This window comes from Berghia stephanieae, chromosome 10 (assembly GCF_034508935.2).
Source record: "Berghia stephanieae isolate SIO BIC M18660-M18661 chromosome 10, UCSD_Bste_1.3, whole genome shotgun sequence".
Lineage (NCBI taxonomy): Eukaryota > Metazoa > Mollusca > Gastropoda > Nudibranchia > Aeolidiidae > Berghia > Berghia stephanieae.
The window spans coordinates 12,360,288-12,377,787 of record NC_088369.1 but is presented as its reverse complement, the minus strand read 5'-3'; the positions used below and the strand labels follow the sequence as shown (position 1 = coordinate 12,377,787).

Sequence of the window (17,500 nt, the reverse complement as noted above, 5' to 3'; positions counted from 1 at the left end):
TTTGCACTTAATAGCAAAGATTTGCTGGTGTACATTATGAAAATGTATAATTATTGATTTGACCATATCGTAAAGTAACTTTCGACTGTATATTTACCAAATTTAAATGTTACCCATTACACCAATCTGGTAATGTGTCGGGATGAATCGGAACTAGAAAAGTGAATTTAGAATTAAAATGATAGAAATATAAGCACTTATAGGTTTTTGCATTTAAGAAATGGGAGCTTTTTTATTTCCACCATAACTCAAGTTTCATATTGAGAGAGGGAGAGAGAGAGAGAGAGAGAGAGAGAGAGAGAGAGAGAGAGAGAGAGAGAGAGAGAGAGAGAGAGAGAGACCACAGAACGGTTACAACAACAAAAATTCCACTCACACACAAACAAAAAGAAAGAAAAAAAAAACGATTCAGAAAAAAAGTAATTAAAAGTTTAGAAATAATAAGTTCTTGTTACTAGGGTTCTTATTCAATAAATCATAATTTGGAAAAATCTCTGCATACATTTTGTTCATTTTAATCCTGTTTTTCTTCCATGCAGGTCAAGAATGTCTAGCTTCAATAATTCAACAAGCAGAAGAGACGATGTCTCTTTAAAATTACGCTCTCAGTAAGTTTGATATGACAGTTCTTTCATATCAATCGCAGTTGTTGCACAACGCTCTTTGGTATTTTCATTCTCCTTTTGCCAAGAAAGAAAAAAATAATAATAATGGTACAAATCAAAATCACAACCAATCAAAGTGTTTTAGGTGCTTATGAAGGTAATATTTTAAATCTTAACAGCCTTACAACTTCAACAAGAACTATGACACAAAAAGTCTTTATCTTTATTTCTGCTTTTATTACCTCATAGTTGTAGTATTTTAACCCTCTGTCTCCTCCTGCCTTTTCTTATCCACCTCCTCCTCTTTTTCCTCCTCCTCTTCCTCCTCTTTCCCTACCTCTTCTTTTCCTTCCTCCTATTCACTTCTTCTTCTTCTTCTTCTTCTTCTTCTTCTTCTTCTTCTTCTTCTTCTTCTTCTTCTTCTTCTTCTTCTTCTTCTTCTTCTTCTTCTTCTTCTTCTTCTTCTTCTTCTTCTTCTTCTCTTCTTCTTCTTCTTCTTCTTCTTCTTCTTCTTCTTCTTCTTCTTCTTCTTCTTCTTCTTCTTCTTCTTCTTCTTCTTCTTCTTCTTCTTCTTCTTCTTCTTCTTCTGTTAAATATTTCAACATTGAACAGTTACTTATAAGATTTTCCTTTGTGTTATTAACGGAATAACAGAGAGTTTGTTACGTAAGTAACCATCTTCTTTGTATTGCATGGTACTGCATATTATCTTTTTTTCCCAACATGTTTCTTTTACAAAACCCACATTCATGTCATTTAAATACCTTGCGTAGAACGCACACACACATTTATACTCTAAAGCAATTACTAAATTTTCATATATATGCAATTCATTCTTATTCTTTTTTTCCTCATTAACTTCATTCATTTCACTTCGATCTTTGGTATTTTGCCGACGTTTATTTATTTGTGCTCGTAAATTTTTGTTGTTTTTTATGTGAGATTTTGCTTTTTTTTAATTTCTATTTTTATTTTTATTTTTGCTTGTTTTCTGTTTCTCTTTTATTTTGATTTTGTTTTATTGGTTGGTTGTATGGTTTTATTTTCTTAATTGTTTGTTTTTTTGTTTTTGTTTGTTTTGTTTTTTTGTTATTTTTCTATGCTTTGAATTTTTATTTCTAGAATATTGTTTTTGATTCGTAATACTTTCAGCATGCACCTTTTCAGAATTAGCTTCCTCTTATTTTCTTTATTTAATTTTTCTTTGTGCTCCCTTTATATATTATTATCTTTTTCATATTTATTGTTTATGTTGTGGGAAACTTGTGATCGTTTTAAATCCAACATACATTGTTCGATTATGTACTCATTTATAAAAATCCACAAAGTTTTAAAAAATAGATTTTGTTTCCTTCTAATTTTCTTTTAATATGCAGCAAAATTTGATTATGATTTCAGTTTTTTTTTTTAGATATGATCTTCGTATTTTGGTAAAAGAATAGTTCTAATAAAAGACACAAAATTTGAAGATACGACCTTTATGTGAAGGTTTTCTTGATACAAACTTTGTGAATCATTTCCAACAATATAGTGGCATAAGTAATAATGTACATAATGATACTTTGATATTGTGACAATACTAACGACAGAGTGATAGTATAAGTTGTAATAGTAAAAGTTAGTATTCTCACGATTCCAGGCAGCTCCCACCACTCTCTACTTTTCCAATATTAAATTTTAATTGATTTGCACATCATCATTATTTGAAAAGACGTGTATGAAATATGAAATAGTGCAGAAAACAAAGTACAAGAAAAAATCATCCCCAAAAATAAACCTGGCTCAATTTGGGAACAAAAGTTTGATGTCAAAATACTGGTTCCAATCTGATTGCAAGTGTAAAGCCAGTCTTCCAGAGGACTGGATACATACAATGTGTAACTGATCTTCTGGTTTCAGAGTTATGGAATTTTTTTTTTCTAGCTTAAATAAATTCTGGTCATCAATAAAGACCATCCATCCTTACTCTTTTACATCCCTGTGATCACAAAAGTCTGCCTATACATCCTGCTACTAAAATAGTTATGACACATTACGATTCAATAATATGTAACCTATTCATTTTCCGGAAGACTGATTAAACACTTTCAATAAGTTTTGAACTGGAACAGAGGAAGGTATAAGTCAGGACTTCTCTGCCCCTTTGCTCCCCAAACTAGGCAGCCTGATATTTTTGGGAAGATTTTTTCTTTTTTTTTTAATGCTTTTTTTTTTCATACATTGCTTCAGAATGTTATCTTACACTAGTGCCTGCTTCAAAATTTTTTACCTTCATACTATTTGAAACCGAGATAGGGAGATTGTATTAGCATCTCTTTTCTATTCCCTCAATCTAAGACTGTGACATAATCAGTATTTGTATATAAACCAAACTTAGGATTGTGTCCGTGCCAAATGCATTCTTCACCATATCTTAGTCAAGTTCAGAAATACCATTTTATTATTTGTAAAGCACCTTGAGCATGTTTAGTGGATACTGTGCTTTATAAACGCTCACTTTTTAAGTGCTTTGAAGCTTCGGCATAAGCGCTATATAAGTGTACATTTATTATTATTGAATCTCTATAAACCTTTAAAGGTTTTGATTTTTCTCAAACTAAGCATGACGTCTCTTTCCTTTCACCAAGAGACCAGTAAAAGTGATGCTGCTTGAGTTTGATTGATACAAAACCTACTTGAACAGAGTTAACCCCACCATGCACTTAGAAAAATGCAGCCAGTATTATTGCATAATACAGTACTCTCCGGATTCTAGCACACTCCTAGGAGGCGTTAAAAAGTGTGCTAGAATCTGAGCATGCCAAAATCTGATGCTCATGGGAGGTAACGTCTTACTGTATAGATAAGATTCAGTTGTTCAGCTCCACTGTGCCGCATCGCTGAGTGTTTTGTAATTTTGTGTGCTAAAATCAAGCAAGTACTGTATCAACTAAAATCATAAGCAAATGTTAGTATAAGGTGTGTACATTTCAAGCACACATTATTGCCTGACACTCATACTCTTACACGATGTGTATTGTGCAGATTTTAGCCTTCACTCTCCTACCTATATCACACTTATAAATTCATTCTCCAAACTAATCTAGTGCAGTTTTAATGGCTGAGATAGAATATTTTAAATTCGGTTTTCAAAATTCCTATCTTTGCTTCTGTAACAGCCATTTGTTTTTCAGTTTTTGAAAAAATAGGAATAATAGAGAAACATTTGAGCAAATTTTTAGGAATAAATGTGATGGGATCACCATACAATTAAAGTTTTATTTAAATGCCACCATCAATTTCTTGTATTGAAATCATAATCGACCAATTTTTATTAAAAAAGAAAAAAAAGCTAAGTTTTTTGTATTATTTCACAACAGGAATATGCGTCACACTCGAGAGCAGACCAAGAAGCTAGAGGATGAGAGTCGAAAGATGGAAGACAGACTGAAGGAGTTGAAAACTGCCATGAGTCGAGAGAAAGAGGAACGAGAGTAAGGCTGTTGTAAAATATGGAAATTATTTGGGATGTAAACTATATAAGGTGTGATTTGAAAAGAGTGTTTGGTATCGCGTTATATTACTTAGACTCCTCTGTCCACCCAGCTCAGATTGGGCAGCTGGGTTTGATAGATGTTGTGGAAAGTACTTTTTTATTGGCCAGTTTTATGTCAAAAGGGTAGTAAGTAATTATAGTCAGTTTAATGCCTATCACACAAGGTATTTTGTCTTTCTTGTTTCTTTTATATTTGATATTATTATTATTAATATTTTTTTTTTTAATTTTTACTAGAAACAGACGAACACATCAAAGTAACACACACATTCACAGCAAGTGTCCATAGATACAGCACACGCAGCCATATTCATTCCTTCATTCTTGTTTATATTTCATTTCCAACAGGAGACAGGGTGGCGGATTTTGGGGTCGTGGCCAAACCAACACTGGCTCATTGACAAGTTACGCATCAGAGGTGCTACAGTCTAAGGTGGAAAAACCGGCCAAAGAAGGGAAAAAGAAGAAAATCAAAATTCTGCAAGATGAACCTATTGGTGAGTTGGATTAATTAGTTTGGTATCTCTATCACTGCATTTAAAACAATAACTAGAGGTGCCTAATTGAGCCATATATAAGGGAACAACACAAAACAAATGACGTTTCGGCCTTTGGCCTTCTTCAAGTATACATGAAATATGTTATATGTATTAGATTGTCATAATCTTATGACAATCTAATACATATAACATATTTCTTGTTTACTTGAAGAAGGCCAAAGGTCGAAACGTCGTTTGTTCCCTTATATATGAGTCACATTTACTCACTTTATCTTTCTCTTCATTTAAAACTGTTGAGATCATTGAAAATGCTTGACGAACCTCCATTGTCTGGAAAAGATGATATTGTTTTGCTTGTTTTGATTTCTTTTGTTTTAATTATTAATATATCTTTACACGCGAGGACTGGTTTGTTTTATTATATTTATTAAATTTGTTTTGTTTTGTACATAATATATATTTAATTTGATTGATTCAATCAAAACATTTGATGTAGATCGATGAGGTGGAGGAGGAGAAAATGAAGGAGTGGAAGAAGGAAAAGAGAAGAAGAAGAAGAAGAAGAAGAAGAAGAAGAAGAAGAAGAAGAAGAAGAAGAAGAAGAAGACATTCTTTAAAAGAAAAAAGAAAAATTAATGAATAATGAATGAAAAGATAGATGAATAAATAAAAACATGAATGAGTAAATAAATAGGTAGAAAAGTCAGTAAATCAGTAGATAAATAATTAAGTAGATTTTTTTTAAAATCAGCATTATATTATTATTGTTAATTCCCCCCCCCCCCCTTCCTTCCAACAGAGGTTCCCAAGAGAAGTAGTCAGCCTGGTACAGTCAAGTACATTGCACAGAGAAAACTGACCAGTGGATCCACACCTCGGGACAAACAGAAAGGTCCCAAATGTGGACAGTGTGAGGAACGCTCTGCTACTTTGGTGAGTTGATCTAAGAATAAAGAAAAAAAAAATTAATAATAATAATAATAATAACAATAATAATAATAATTATTATAATAACAATAAACGCTTTGAGAATTGTGTAAAAGGCAATTGTTTTTCATTGTGAAAATAAAAACCTGCTCATCATTGGGTGCCCTTTTTTAAAGAGTTATCACACTTTAAACAAGGTGCCTGTCTAGAGCTCTTTTTAAACTGACCCATAAATTAAACCATTTATATAATTGAGTGTGGACTTTGAATGTGGGTTAATTGCATAAGATGTTAGTAATCTTGAATACAAAGAATAAGAATTGGAAATAAAATTGTATACGTTTAGCACCCAACTTTTTAAAATCTATGATATGCATGTTTATATGTTCTTGAATTTTTATTTTTTTATATTAAAAATAGTATAAATTGTAGTAAAAATTAAGTCCAAGCGGCTGTAGCAATGAATAATTAATAATAAAATAATAATAATAAAAACAAAACGTAGCCTAACAGGTGGTCATTTGGTAAACTAATATGGAGATAATGAAAATTTGTACTGAACGTTTTATGCCCATGTTTAACCTGTACTATTATTTTCATTTTTTTTTTAAATTAAAAAATCCAGAGTTGTGTGCAATGTTCAGAAATCTATTGTGCAGGATGCTTTGCTGCTTTTCATCTTAAAGGAGCTCTCAAACAACAAGGAGTTGTCCTATCAGTGTAAGTCTTCCTATTCTGTTGAAGTACCCGCTGGGTGTGTCGGCTTTCAACACCAATCGTAACAACCCATTATGAAATATATAAAATAAAATTCCCTTTATTCATCCCCAAGGGGAAATTTTTCTGCAGGGTCTATTCCAAGGCGGACTGGAATAACCCAGGCATCAGCCGCAGTGCAGCGCTGCAAATTGAGCTAAGGCTAGGTGACTTGCTCAAGGTCACACAATGAGGCGGGTAGTCGAACTCGGTACTTTTTGGGTACAAAGCAAAGACTGTACTGCTGAGCCACGCATTACCTAGATAAATCATATGGATCAATTTGTGGCTCTGTAAATTATAAAATCATTTGGGTTATTTATTTATTTGTCTAATCGTAAATATTGTTGCTCTCAGTTGAGCAGATAGATTTTTAACTTGTGCAGTCTTGTGGTATGACACTCACTTTTGGATCAGAAAGTCCTGGGTTTGAGCCTCGCTTTGTGCATAGTTGAGTCTTTGGAAAAGGCTCTTTACTCACATTTTCTCACTGTACTCAGGTGTAAAAAAAAGTACCTGGCCGTTAACAGTGTTGTCTCTGTCTCAAAAAAGTGTAATATCACCTAACAGGCATCATGCCCGGTCCTATATGTTAAGTGTTGCTGTTGGTCAGGGACCCCTTGCAAACAGCTTTGAGTATGTTTAGTGGATATTGCGCTATATAAATGCTCATTTAAATGCGCATTTAACTTTAAAGAGTGAACTTTGATTTAACAGATGGTCATTGAGATGTATAATGATAATAATGCTGAAAACTTATATAGCGCTATAACTATAATGTATGTTCTTACTTCCCTATCTCTCCTCTAACCATGGCAGGCAACCGGTGGTCGAGTCTGCATGTCTCCCAGTCCACGGCCTGCTGTAGGCGCCGCATCTCCAAGGTATGGCACTATTTTCATCTTGTTATTTATCACAATGCGTCCTTTCTGTTAGTCGCAGGGAATACAGTGAATCTAGGATCCAATGAGAACTCAAATTTGACAAAGATAATATAAAATCATACATAAATAATTAGCTCTTTAAATGTGAGACCAAATTTCTTGTAAAAGAAACTATAGTGGATCTCCATTGATTCGCCATGCTTCATTTATTCCTCTAGAAGGCAATATAGAACCAAATTTCCATTTCGTAGAGATCAAATCACCAGATAGGCATCCTTTTTTATACTAGTATAGCTAGTTATATTCTTACAGCTAAGTCAAGCAGGGTAAGGTATATAAATGGCCTTACCCGAGGGCACAATGCCAGGATGAGAGTTGTACAATCATTGTTACACATCTAGCTACTGGCCACCTCAACCCCAGTTAAATTTATTGCTGGTTGATTTCCAAAGTCTTGCCATAAGATTTTGATAATTTTAATGTTAAGAATAGTTAAGTGCTCTGCTGGTGAAGTGTATAGTTAATAGCTGGTGGAAACGGTAGCTAATAATTTTCATTCAAAGCATGAATAAAAAGTTTTAATTAAAGGCATAGCTGGTTGCATTTCAGAAATATAAATCAATGTTTTGAAAAGCTAGTGAAGTTAAAAGATAGAATTTTAACAGTATCAACCTGATTATACTTAACATTGATTATGGTTTATGATTGTAACATCTTCTTCTGCGGCTATGTGGTCTTATAGTATGACACTCGCCTTTGGATTGGAAGGTACTGGCTTCGAGTCCCACTCTGAGTGGCACATAGTTGAGTCCTTGGGAGAGACTCTTTACTCACATTTTTTCACTGTACCCAGGTGAAAAATGAGTACCTACTGGCAGTTAACAGTTTTGTCTGTGTCGGATAAAAAATTGAAACATCGTCTAACAGGTGCTATGTCTCATCCAACATGTTAAGTGTTGCTGTTGGCTGGGGGACCCTTTTCTAAAGTACTTTTGAGCATGTTTGAAGGATATGTCGCTATATGAAATCTCAAGTTTTTTTGTTTTTTGTTGTTTTGGTGGGTTTTTTTTTTTTGGGGGGGGGGGGGGTTTGGGGATGTTGTTGTTTTGTTGTTTTGTTTTTTCATTTAAAAAGATAGAAAAGCTAGATATATTTGTGATTGCAAGCATTGATGTGAATCATTTCTCCTATCTCTGTAGGGGAAGTCAAGCCAGTGGCAGCGTGGTGTCATATTCAAAGGTATGAATAGTTATCTACTGTACCCTGGAATAGGGTGACCAAGACCAGTTTGGGTGACCAAGACTAGTTGTGGTGACCAAGACCAGTTTGGGTGACCAAGACAGTTTGGGTGACCAAGACCAGTTTGGGTGACCAAGACAGTTTGGGTGACCAAGACAGTTTGGGTGACTAAGACAGTTTGGGTGACTAAGACTAGTGGTGACCAAGACCAGTTTGGGTGACTAAGACCAGTTTGAGTGACCAAGACAGTTTGGATGACCAAGACAGTTTGGGTGACCAAGACCAGATTGGGTGACCAAGACCAGTTTGGGTGACCAATACAGTTTGAGTGAGAGCTTGCTACCCTTTGGATAGGATGCTAGCCTATCGCAAAGTACTTCCCGCCAGATCTAAGAGACCCAGCTACCCAATCATCGCTGAGTGGACAGGGGGGTTAGAGAACAATCTTGACTGCACCCGTAATTGATCTCAGTCCCTTTGCGTGTGAAGCGAGTGGTCTACCAACTGAGCTATCGGGACCCCTGTTGCCTCTAGCCATACTAATTAATTAATTAATTAAATAATTATTTTTTTCAATCCAGAGTCAAAACTCAAACCAGGTCTCTAACATTACACACAAAAGCGTCTTATTATTTTAGCCTATCTCACTGTTCTTCCATAAAGATACTACTGTACTATATCATTTCCGCAGCCTACTTACCCCGTGGATGGTTCAGAAGCCTCTGGGCCCAGATCCTCCCACACCACCCCACGCCAAGGGGACGGTGCCTCGTTACTACAAGGAGATTACGACGAATCGCAGAGTGCTGCTTCTTTCCAGCAGGCCTTGATGGCGTGGAGACAAGGGGATGAAACCGAGTCTCCACAACAAAGTGCCAGAAGGAATTCTAGGCCAGTTGCCTCCCCTGTTAAGGATCCAGGTTGGTTCTAGCAGTAGATTTAGCTAACTCTCTCCTTACCATCCATTTTCAGTATTTTCCCCAATATGTCTTACCTACCCAACACTAAAATTGATTTTTAAAACTCAAACCTAAAAGCAATTTAAACATAACTTATTTAGTTTTACTAAACAACATTATATTTTTTCATAAACTAAACAAAGATTTTTTTTCAATTTTTGATCTACAAAATAATAATTTGAATAAGTAATGTTCATTGCATCATAACAAATGTGACGATTGGTACAGAGAGGATTAGACCTCAAGAAACATTATTGCGATAGAATGTTTTTTTGTTTGTTTCTATGTTTAATTTTTACTGCCTGTGTTTGTAACGCAATTCATCGTTTGTGAAGCACCTCGGGATGTTTAGTTTATGGAAAGCACTCAACAAGTGTCATTTACTATTATTATTATTATTATTATTATTATTATTATTATTATTATTATTATTATTATTATTACTATTATTATTATTATTATTATTATTATTATTATTATTATTACTATTATTATTATTATTATTATTATTATTATTATTATTATTATTATTATTATTATTATTATTATTATTATTATTATTATTATTATTATTATTATCAATTTTGCTTCAACTTATAGTTGTATAAATCTTATCAATTTAAATTCTTGAGCCAAGCTCAAAGCATTTTGGTTGTAAACCAGAAATTTATGCCAAACCGTCATGTCAATATTTGGAAAATATGATATGTTGATTAGACCCAGCAGTCATTGTCTTCTTTGTTTTTATATATTATGTTTACTTGATCTAATCCTCCTTTTCTATCCCTCAGTTGTAAGCATGGACAGTTCTACTGGAACAACCGAGGAAGCAAAAGTTCCGGACATTAAATTCACAGGCTCTCTGAGTTATGTTGAAAAACTGATGTTGAAAAAACATCGGCGGACAGAATTAGACGAGACCACCACGCCAAGACTCACGGACCAATCAGAATCGAGTTCAAGATTAAGTCACCGCTCCGAGTTGTCTTCAGCTTCGAGATACACTCAACAAAGGGATAGAGCTTCGCATCATCGAGATGGAGTTGCCTCCCCTTTGCCTCGAAGAAGTCATAGAGGCTACAATGAAAATGTACAGAGTGGTTTCAGAGAACAGTCTTTCATAGGTAAATTAATGTGTTCTTTTTATTCATTATGATACTAAGCTGCTAAAAGCTGTGGACTGTAAAAAAGTAATAAACGAAATGAATATAACAGCTTAAAAAAAGAACAAAATGCCAAACAAGGAGCGTTTCAGACTCAAATTCCTTCTTCAGCCACCAACAAAAAAAAAAAACAATGAAAACATAAATACATAACTAAATCTGGTATTTTGTTCTTTTTGAAGCTGTTATAATAATTTTTGTTTAGTGCGTTTTATTCATTGCAATTTCACAATTTAAATTTATAAAGGTTTGCAAGTTACTCGTATATCAATCTGTAAAAAATAGTTCTATAATTTTTAGATTTACCCGCAATTCTGTGCTTGTTGGCAAAAAATTTAATATCGGAACAATGTTGACCCTCAACCCTTTTTTAAAAAAAAGAATAGATGTGCTACAACTCTCATAACGGTTTATGTTTCTTTCTCACAGATGATGGAGAGAGAGTTGATTTTCAAGCTTTGTATGAGGCTGTCATGTCAACTGAAGGGTCTAGTGTGAACACACCCAGGTCTGATTTCTCTGTCGTGGATGTCACTAGCACGGTGAGCCCTTATGACTATTGTTACTATTGTATCTTAACTTAATGTGTCTTTTGGTTTAAGTCAAAGTAATTCGCTTTTTTATACCTTATATTTTTAGCCGATTCTCATTAAGAAAAAAAATTGTATATTTATTTTTGTATTTGTGCCTTATTTTAGAGGTTTGCCTCAATAAAACATTTGCTCTAAAAAGCAACAAAAACAATTGCACCACTTTATATGATTTAATTTTTAACCTTTTTGGTGAAAGATAAAGGTGTAGGTCCTGTTGCAGAAATACATGCAAAAACTTATGAATTATTTTCGAGTCAACTAGAATTGTTTGTTTTTTAGATAATTTACAAATTTACAAAGTCACAAAATTCAGGAAATTTGGATATAAACATTACTATTACTTACTTACTTATCCGAACCAGCGACCACCTGAGCTCTAGCTCTTCGGTCTTGTGCCATGATGTAGAAGTTAGACATCTTTTGTAGTTATTCAAGCATTACTATTAAAATACATTGTGATAACAGAGTTAATTGCTTTTATTTATTTTTTCCAGCCAAACTCTTACGGAGCATCCCCCACTGCCAATTCGTCATCATCTTACGTCACAGAGGAAATCAGTCCTTATGAGTCATGGGCAATCGAGGACAGGAAGAAAAGGTAGGATCTGGAATTTTCTCTTTTTGTTTTTCTCTTAATATTGCATTTGTGCTAAAACTTAAATCTGGGAAGATTTAAATCAAATTATTCATTGAGTCATCGCTCTTGCCTCAATAGCAAAAAAAAGGTTTTAACATTCTGTGAATGGCAAGTTTTAGCATGTTAGCAGAATGTCAGTTTGTTACATTCAAGATACCACATTTGTATGAAGAAAGACACATCGGTATTTTAAAAATTCAATAATTTCCAATAAGCGTAAATTGAGACTGTTCGTTGACTTTTATCTAACTCATACTTGACAACTTTAGAATGCCAACTAAAGAAACCACTTGCTGTTCTTAAAAGCTGAGCTCAGCTTAAAACATGAAAATGATAGAAATGAAAATTGAATTAAAGAAAAGTAGAGTATTCAGAATTGTAATGAGATATGCATGCACAAATTCATCTCGCCAAAAAAAAAAGAAAATGCCCAAGAAGAATTTTTAAAAGCTTTCGTTATATATTACTCTTTTTTTTTGTGGTACCTGATGACGCAGATTAAAGCGACTCACCTTTATTTTCATAGGTCTGAGACTAAAACTTTGATGTATTCAATGCTTTGCCTCTCTGAATCTCATTTTCAAATAGTGATTTTTGAAAAAATTCTCACATTCTTATTCAAGATTTCATGCTTAAACTAGAGCTTTTATATAGCACATTATTCTCCTAAAGTGCTCAAAGCGATTTACAAAGGGTCCCTGACCAACATCAACATGTAGCATGTAGAAAGAGATACTACTGTCAGGCGATACTACAAATTTTCCAACAGAGACAACGCTGTTGACTGCCAGTTACTCATTTTGCACCTGAGTACAGTGAGAGAATGTAAGTAAAGAGTCTTTTCCAAGGACTCAACAATGCGCTGAGCGAGACTCAAACCCAGGACCTTTTGATCCGAAAGCGAGTGTCATACCACAAGACCACATAGCCACACAAAATTTTTTCTCTCTCTATTTAAAAATCAATTCTGATAAGCATCATATTTTATAATGCTGCAAATATTTTAAGAAAATAGCTTCTTTTTATAATACACAGAGAACTTTCAGCAAGATGTCTGAGACTAAAACCTTATGTATTCAATGCTTTACCTGTCTGAATCTCATTTCCAGCAATAATTTTTGAAAAATTATCTCATTCCTTTTTCAAAGATTTCATGCTCAATAAACAATATTTTTTTCACTCAATTTTCAAAATCAATTTTGATAAGCGTCTTATTTTATAATGCTGCAAATGTTTTAAGAAAATATAATCTTCTTCATAAATATCTTTATGGTACACAGAGAACTTTCAGCAAGATCTTCAGCACTGAAGTCAGCAATGGAATATGAAGCATTAAAAACTCAACCAGCATCACCTGAAAAATTCACATCCTCCAAGCCGAATGCCAAATATTCCATAGAAGACATGTATCCTGCCCGGTCACCGCCTCCTCTACAACAAACCCCTCATGATGAGAATTTCTATTCATCGTGGGGTGATTCGACAACAACCACTCCACGCCCTTCCTCAGTCATGGTACAAGAAGAAAATTTGAATGCTAATTTGAATCGATCCTCTAACAAAAAGCAGCAACAACAGAGAAAGGATTCCACGCCACCTGAAGATGAATCAGCCAGAATGCTTTCACCAGTTTGTACCGACGAGAACGCAGCGACGACTCGTCCAAAATCCAGCAAATCCAAATCAAGACCTGGTTCAGCTCGTCCCAAAACTGCCAGTAAATCTTGTCCGGTGTCCATGGCACAGAGTCGGGCTGCATCAAGAATGATGTAAGTTATTTGTAGTTTTTGTTACTATGATATATATGAATAGTTACAGTTTTACATTCTTGGTGTCAATTTCTAACTCCAGAGGACATAATTCGTGGGCTGAGGATTAACAAGTTCTCTCTCCACATTTCTTCAAATTGAGAAAAAGTGATTTTAAGATTATTTTTTGTAAATAAAATAGTCCTTTAGAGCCATTCAACCCATGAAGCCAGAGTTTATCCCAGTTTCTAATACATGAAACGGACAATAGCAATTGCTTGCTACCCTTTGAATAGGATATTAGTCTACCGCAAAGTACTTTCCACCAGATCTAAGAGTCCCAGCTACCCAATCACTGCTGGGTGGACAGGGGGGGGGGGGGTCAGAAAAAAACCTTGACTGCACCCGGGATCAATCTCAGTCACTTTTCATGTGAAGCGAGTGCTCTACCAATTGAGCTGTTGGATGTATATAAGCATCACCCACTCTTTTGTACATAATTTTTGAGCAATTTTATTGTCAGATGAAGCCTTTTAGAATTTCATTGTAATGCATGTAAAATTCAAAAATTTCCAATAGTGGGAATAGAACTAGTTAATCCTCAGAATCTGTCCTAAAGCCACACTTTTGTGTGCACAATGTAATAGAGGAATGCCTAATTTTATTGTAGGGTAATAGCAAAAATATTAAAATAAAGGGAATAAAAATGAAATGACTCTTATAAAAGATAGAACACAAAGTAAACGACGTTTCAGCCTTTGGCCTTCTTCAGGTAAACAAGAAAAGAAAATTTAAGGCCAATGTAATATAACATATTTCTTTTTCTTGTGTACCTGAAGAAGGCCAAAGGCTGAAACGTCTTTTACTTTGAGTTGTATCTTTTTTAAGAGTCATTTTTGCTCCCTTTATTTTACTATACAGTTTATTGACTTATTTAGACACCTCTAGATTTTAGCAAAAATATTTCAAGGCATCACGTCTCGTCCTACATGTTAAGTGTTGCTGTAGGCTAGAGACCTTGTGTAAAGCGCTTTGAGTATGTTAAGTTGATATTGCACTATATAAAAGATCAAGATTTTATTTATTTATTATCATTATTATTATTATTATTATTTATTATTATTATTATTATTATTATTATTATTATTATTATTATTATTGTTATTATTATTATTATTATTATTATTATTATTATTATTATTATTATTATTATTATTATTATTATCATTATTATTATTATTATTATTTCTACCATTTTTAATCATAAATAACTTACTAACTTCAGGATGGCTAAAGGATTACTAACCAAAACTCCCAGTAAAGCTTTGAGTGAGATTGCCAATCTTGCCAATGATGACGTCAACTCACAAACGGCCTTGACCTACCAGTCTCCCTTGGAGGGATTCTTTCTAGCTGGTGTAGACATCGCCAGTCTGACAGAGCAGTCCAAATCCAATGAAGAAAGGACAATCACCCCAAGAAAATACTCTTCCTCAACATCATCAACTCAACAACGTCCTAAGAGCAGGAGTGGACAAGCTGCATTGAAAAGCGCCAGGGGAGAGAGGGAAGCCATCAAAGTCAGCAATCGCTGTGAGTTTATATTAAATATATTATCAAATCGAGAAATTAGGGAGCAGGCACTGGTGTAAAGAAGATGTTATCACCCAAGCATTCCTAGTTGAAATATAATAGATAATCCACCAAACACGCCTTAGCAGTGTGATGCCTCAGCCTACATGTTAAGTATGCTGTATGCTTGGGGCTTTTGAGCACTTTTACATTAGTGTGTATGAAAACATTGTCAGACAAAGCAAGGAAGAAAAATACATGAAAAAAGAAAATAACATCATTGAAAATTCAGTATTCCTCGACTGGGGATCAAACTTCAGACATGCTACCTTGCACAGACGTTACCCTCTAGGTTGTGCTACCATTACACCACCCTCGGGTAACCTCTGTAGTGTAATGGTAGTATGTCTGACAAATAATAAGGAGGTTTTAGGTTTGATCCTCTGTCGAGGGAGGATGATTTTTTTGGGGGGATGGTTTATTTCTTGTATTTTGAAAAAAAAATTGGTTGTAATAAGAATCAATTCCAGTCCCTTTGTGTGTCTGGCAAATGCTCTACCACTGAACTATCGGAATCATGTGATATTGTGTTTCTTTTAGAGAGAGAGATAGAGAGAGAGAGAGAGAGAGAGAGAGAGAGAGAGAGAGAGAGAGAGAATGAATAAATAGATAATTAATAAATAAATAATAATAATAAATAGATTAATTATGAAATTAACTGAAAAAGTGAATTATTCTTCTAAAATGACTTCTTACATTAATATTGTTTTGAACTATCGGACTCATGTGATATTGTGTTATTTTTAGAGAGAGAGAGAGAGATAGAGAGAGAGAGAGATAGAGAGAGAGAGAGGAGAGAGAGAGAGAGAGAGAGAGAGAGAGAGAGAGAGAGAGAGAGAGAAGAGAGAGAATGAATAAATAGATAATTAATAATTAATAAGATTAATTATGAAATTAACTGAAAAAGTGAATTATTCTTCTAAAATGACTTCTTACATTAATATTGTTTTATTTGTTCGAATAGGAATTTTAGTAGGATTCACTCATGTCATGTAAGTACTTAAAAAATATTTTATTCAATTGTTTTTAATATTTTGAATGTTATTTTTCACCAGTGTACCAAATGGCGCCAAGGTCGGGGGCGACCCGATTCCAGTCTTGGAGAGAGTTTCCCATTGGATGCGCCCGTGTTGATGATGGAAACCCTACAGGTGAGGAGGATTTGGTCTTTTTCCTACAGTTATAGGGCCCGATGGGGGCCGGGCCCGGAATGGAGGCATTTTGTAAAAGGTATTAAATGCGAAGTTTTCAATTTTTTTCTCTAAATAAGTGACTGTGGTTTAATGTATGTATATTTATTCAATTAAATCAGTTTTCCCTGGGTGGGGTTTGCCCCCCCATATTGGGCAGGGAGGTACTTTCTCTGTCTTCTATCCCCTGTATCTATTTTTCAATTGCTCTTGACTTTGTCTTGGAATGAGTTATAGTTTTGCCCACCTGGCCGGAGTCCTTGGTGGGAGGGAGAATTTGAATGTAAACCCTTGTTTTGGGGATATTTTTTCCTTTTAAAAGATCTCTCGTTTTGTATGTTGTTTTTTTTATTTTTTAACATATGATTTACTTAACTTTGGTGTATTTCCCCTTTTGTGATTTGTAGGTGTCTGGTGAGACTTTTGGTAATCTCAAACTAAGTACCTGATAGTGTGCTCTTGGAATCTACTTTTTTTTTTTTTTCCCCATTTGACCCTTTCCCTTTGTCTTCCTTTTCCTCAAGTCCTTTTAATGGTAATTTAGTGTTTTTTCTGTCCCAAATTTTTATCCTTTTTACTGGCGCTGAAACAAAATCAAGTTCATTTTTGAATATGTCATCACCCAAGCATTCCTAGTTGAAATATAATAGATAATCCACCAAACACGCCTTAGAGACGTGATGTGTCAACCTACACGTTAAGTATGCTGTGTGCTTGGGCCTTTTCAGCATTTTTAATGGATAGTAGATCAAATTCACTTTAAAAAAAGCTCAAGTTTACATGTTGAAGCCTCTAAACTCTATCTTTCTCATGTAATGCTAATGTTGCAGCTTGAAGCTCAAAGAAATAAATGAAAATAGTCAAATGGAATGGAAGCTTTAATTTGATTAACAAGGACAGATAATGTGGACGTTTCCGGTTTTCCTTTCATTTTGCTAACAAAACACAGTGAATGAAACACGAACAATAGAGCCATTCTCTCATCTCATCTCTCATTTGTCTTTAGTGTTTCAGTTTGCACTTTTTGTTGACAAAGGGGAAACCCAAAACATCCACATATTGTCTTTGTTTAATAAGTTTAGGTCAATTTCCCTTTTTGTTGTGTTTACCTTTAACCTACTTTTTAAATTTT

The 17,500-nt window shown here is 34.3% G+C and overlaps 2 protein-coding genes across 2 annotated transcripts in view; one reads left to right on the top strand and one right to left on the bottom strand.

Moving 5' to 3' along the window:
• LOC144980520 (uncharacterized) overlaps positions 1–17,500 on the bottom strand; it is a gene marked incomplete in the record, with an annotated part of 52,258 nt that overhangs the window by 4,395 nt on the left and 30,363 nt on the right.
• The window catches only part of LOC144980571 (uncharacterized), a 30,968-nt gene continuing 17,432 nt past the window's right edge, over positions 3,965–17,500 (top strand). Inside the window, exons 1-14 of the mRNA XM_078928247.1 lie at positions 3,965–4,078; positions 4,489–4,637; positions 5,440–5,573; positions 6,193–6,287; positions 7,143–7,207; positions 8,407–8,446; positions 9,138–9,366; positions 10,197–10,529; positions 10,998–11,110; positions 11,656–11,759; positions 13,079–13,567; positions 14,832–15,139; positions 16,234–16,329; positions 16,776–16,782. Of these exons, the coding sequence (XP_078784373.1) occupies positions 7,164–7,207; positions 8,407–8,446; positions 9,138–9,366; positions 10,197–10,529; positions 10,998–11,110; positions 11,656–11,759; positions 13,079–13,567; positions 14,832–15,139; positions 16,234–16,329; positions 16,776–16,782 (1,763 nt within the window). The 5' untranslated portion in view covers positions 3,965–4,078; positions 4,489–4,637; positions 5,440–5,573; positions 6,193–6,287; positions 7,143–7,163. The remainder of the gene's footprint in view (positions 4,079–4,488; positions 4,638–5,439; positions 5,574–6,192; positions 6,288–7,142; positions 7,208–8,406; positions 8,447–9,137; positions 9,367–10,196; positions 10,530–10,997; positions 11,111–11,655; positions 11,760–13,078; positions 13,568–14,831; positions 15,140–16,233; positions 16,330–16,775; positions 16,783–17,500) is intronic.